We start from the raw sequence: 3,758 nt of genomic DNA on the forward strand, positions 1-3,758 counted from the left end.
TCAGTAAAACCTACCGATGACAGTAAGTATTGATTCTTATCAAGGTGTAATTTCCAGAGCAGTGGTGGCTCAGTGAGTTAGAAGCTTGCTCGCTAACCTGAAAGTCCAGGGTTCAATCCCAGCATAGGTTGAGATAATACCTTCAGATTTTCCACCCGGTTTCACCCTGTCAGTGATGTAGGTAAGAGAGACTGACACTGACAAAGTGTTTAGTCGTTTAGATGGGACAATAAACCAAGGCTCTGTGTGCTTCAGACTGTACACGTTAAAGATCCCTCGACAGTTGGAAATAGAAAAAGAGCAGGTTAACTGTCCTGACAAAATTTCCCTCATTGTACACTGCATGGCATTGATTATTCTTATTTTCTATATTTACTAGGTATTGTAAAAGTATATTGTGCTGATCATACGTACAGCTCGTTTCGATTTCCGATGAATACCTCCGTAGCTGAAATAGTTCATCATGCTAAAGATAAATTATCTCTAGGGGACGATTTGATTTTATGTGAGGTCAAATCTAACGGAGGTAAGGTTGTTATTTTATATACAGAGGCAGTTTTTGTGAATCATTAGGGTTCGTTCATTCTTCAGGCAGAGCAGGGAGTCCTGATATCAATCGTCAAGGTTTCCCCTGTCAGTGATGTAGGTAAGAGTGGCTGACATGGAAAAAGCATCTAGTCGTTCAGATTGGACAATAAACCGAGGCCCTGTGTGCTACAGACTGTATGTTAAAAATCCCTCGACAGTTGGAAATTGAAAAAAAGCAGGTTTGTGCCGCAGTGCTGGAAAATTTCCCTCGTTGTACACTGCATGGCGTTGTCTGTCTTCATTATTGATGACTTAAAGAGTAGGCGCTTGTCTGCTGATTACATAGTGTGAAACTCAGAGTAACAACATGTTTCAGGTTCTGTTTTAATATTTCTATTTGTAGTGTGAAACCCTGAGTAACAACATGTTTCAGGTTCTGTTTTAGTTGTCTGAAGATCACACAGTGTGAAACTCTTAGTAACAACATGTTTCAGGTTCTGTTTTAGTTGTCTGAAGATCACACAGTGTGAAACTCAGAGTAACAACATGTTTCAGGTTCTGTTTTAGTTGTCTGAAGATCACACAGTGTGAAACTCAGAGTAACAACATGTTTCAGGTTCTGTTTCAGTTGTCTGAAGATCGCATAGCGTGAAACTCAGAGCAACAACATGTTTCAGGTTCTGTTTTAATTGTCTGAAGATCACACAGTGTGAAACTCTGAGTAACAACATGTTTCAGGTTCTGTTTTAGTTGTCTGCTGATTACATAGTGTGAAACTCTGAGTAACAACATGTTTCAGTTCTGTTTTAATATTTCTATTTGTAGTGTGAAACCCTGAGTAACAACATGTTTCAGGTTCTGTTTTAATATTTCTATTTGTAGTGTGAAACTCTGAGTAACAACATGTGTCAGGTTCTGTTTTAATATTTCTATTTGTAGTGTGAAACTCTGAGTAACAACATGTTTCAGGTTCTGTTTTAATATTTCTATTTGTAGAGCGAAACCCTGAGTAACAACATGTTTCATGTTCTGTTTTAATATTTCTATTTGTAGCATGAAACTCTGAGTAACAACATGTTTCAGGTTCTGGTATAATCTCTATTTGTAGAGTGAAACTCTGAGTAACAACATGTTTCAGGTTCTGTTTTAATATTTCTATTTGTAGTGTGAAACCCTGAGTAACAACATGTTTCAGGTTCTGTTTTAGTTGTCTGAAGATCACATAGTGTGAAACTCTGAGTAACAACATGTTTCAGGTTCTGGTTTAATATTTTATATTGTAGATCGTATGGTATTTAAAGATAATAATTTATGTGTTACAACTGGATTGAGTTTAAATGGAAGATTATTTATAACCCCGAGAGAACATATAGACGCTTTGGTACGTTTTTAAAATTTTACAGAAAAATCCAACACAAATTAGTTCCCAACCGATCGATGAGAAAGCTATGGAACTGGTGCTCAGCAATCTTTTTGCCGTCGAAATCTCCAAAGCCAAGCGAAGTTGAGACATACCTCCTTTTTTATGACTTAAACTTTGTCGCCGACATCAAAATTCCTACTGTAGCAAAATTTTTTTTTTTCTCTGGCACTTCTCGAGGAAGAGTTATACAAAAATGGTGGACTTTTTGTCTAAATCACCTTGCTGGTAGCCGGGAGAAATTTCATCATGTGTAAGGCGAAATTGACACATACCTACTTTTTTGGACAAATGGACCAAGCGATTGGGAGAAGGGGATGATTAGGGTGTCTGTCTGACATACACTCCTCCTGTGGCAGAAATTGGAAAAAAAATTTGGCCAGACCTAGGGATATTTCAGTTAAATTCACCATGCCAAGGAAAAATTCTCTTATGTGAATTTTTAGAGGGTTTACCTGTAATAAAATGTTGCTTTTGTTTTTCAGACGCCTTTACAAGAGCAAGATGGGCCGTCAGAATCTACAGCAAACTCTATTGAGCTCATGAGCACAAAAGAATTGGCCTATCAAATAACCTTATACGATTGGGAACTGTTCAATGCCTTGCATGAGGTATCCTCAATTTTTTATTATGTTCCTTTAGCACTCTCGGAAGCACTGGCACAGTCAATCAGAATTTTTTTTAACTTATTGCCTAGCAGACGACAATCTAACTCGCTACTGACTGAGCTATTCAACTGCAACATATAGGTATTAGGGGGTGAAAGCGAAGACCAGACTGACTCTCAGAAGCACTGGCACAGGCATCAGAATTTTTCTTACATTGAGGAGGATTTAAACCCAAAACACTTATTGCCTAGCAGACGACAATCTAATTCGCTACTGACTGAGCTATTCAACTGCAACACTTAGGTATTAGGGAGTGAAAGCGAACACCAGACTGACTCTCAGAAGCACTGGCACAGGCATCAGAATTTTTCTAACCTTCTAACCCAAAACACTTATTGCCTAGGAGACGACAATCTAATTCGCTACTGACTGAGCTATTCAACTGCAACATACAGGTATTAGGGGGTAAGTGCGAACAACAGAGAGACTCTCGAAATTTTTCTTACCTGGAGAAGGATTCGAACTCATGGCACCCAATCCCCTAGCAAACGACAATCTAACACACTATGGACTGAGCTATTCCACATTATGTTATTTTACAGTTGAAATTTTTAAAATTTCAGTTTGAATTGATCTACCTGGTATTTGGTCGTCATAGATTTAATAAAATAACGGCCAATCTAGATCTGTTTTTACGACGGTTTAATGAAATACAGTATTGGGTTGCCACGGAAATGGTTTTATGTTCGAACGTCAGCAAACGAGTTCAGTTATTAAAGAAGTTTATTAAGTTAGCTGCAATGTAAGTACTCTATATTTGCAGTGGCAGTAATTTTTGGGTCATGCCCCTCGCCCCTTCCCCCCCCTGTCATATATTGACCCAGTTTTCCCCTGTCAGTGATGCATGTCGAAGGTACTGACTTGTAAAAAGTGTCTAGTTGTTCTGATTGGACAATAAACCCAGGTCCTGTGTACTACAGGCTGTACATGTTAAAGATCCCTTGACAGTTGGAAATAGAAAAAGAGTAGGCTAATGTAGCTGTCCTGGTAAAATTTCCCTAATTGTACACTGCATGGCGTTGACTTTATTAATGTTTAGTTGTTCAGATGGGACAATTAATCGAGGCCCTGTGTGCTACAGACTGTACACGTTAAAGATCCCTTGACAATTGGAAATAGAAAATGCATCTAGTCGTTCAGAT

General features: G+C 38.4%; 1 protein-coding gene across 1 annotated transcript in view; it reads left to right on the forward strand.

The window, feature by feature from the left end:
- LOTGIDRAFT_135052 (hypothetical protein) overlaps positions 1–3,758 on the forward strand; it is a gene marked incomplete at both ends in the record, with an annotated part of 51,216 nt that overhangs the window by 22,994 nt on the left and 24,464 nt on the right. Inside the window, 4 exons of the mRNA XM_009068851.1 lie at positions 380–526; positions 1,812–1,909; positions 2,434–2,559; positions 3,180–3,358. Coding sequence (XP_009067099.1) covers positions 380–526; positions 1,812–1,909; positions 2,434–2,559; positions 3,180–3,358 — 550 coding nt within the window. The remainder of the gene's footprint in view (positions 1–379; positions 527–1,811; positions 1,910–2,433; positions 2,560–3,179; positions 3,359–3,758) is intronic.

This window comes from Lottia gigantea, assembly GCF_000327385.1.
Source record: "Lottia gigantea unplaced genomic scaffold LOTGIsca_95, whole genome shotgun sequence".
Classification (NCBI taxonomy): Eukaryota; Metazoa; Mollusca; class Gastropoda; family Lottiidae; genus Lottia; species Lottia gigantea.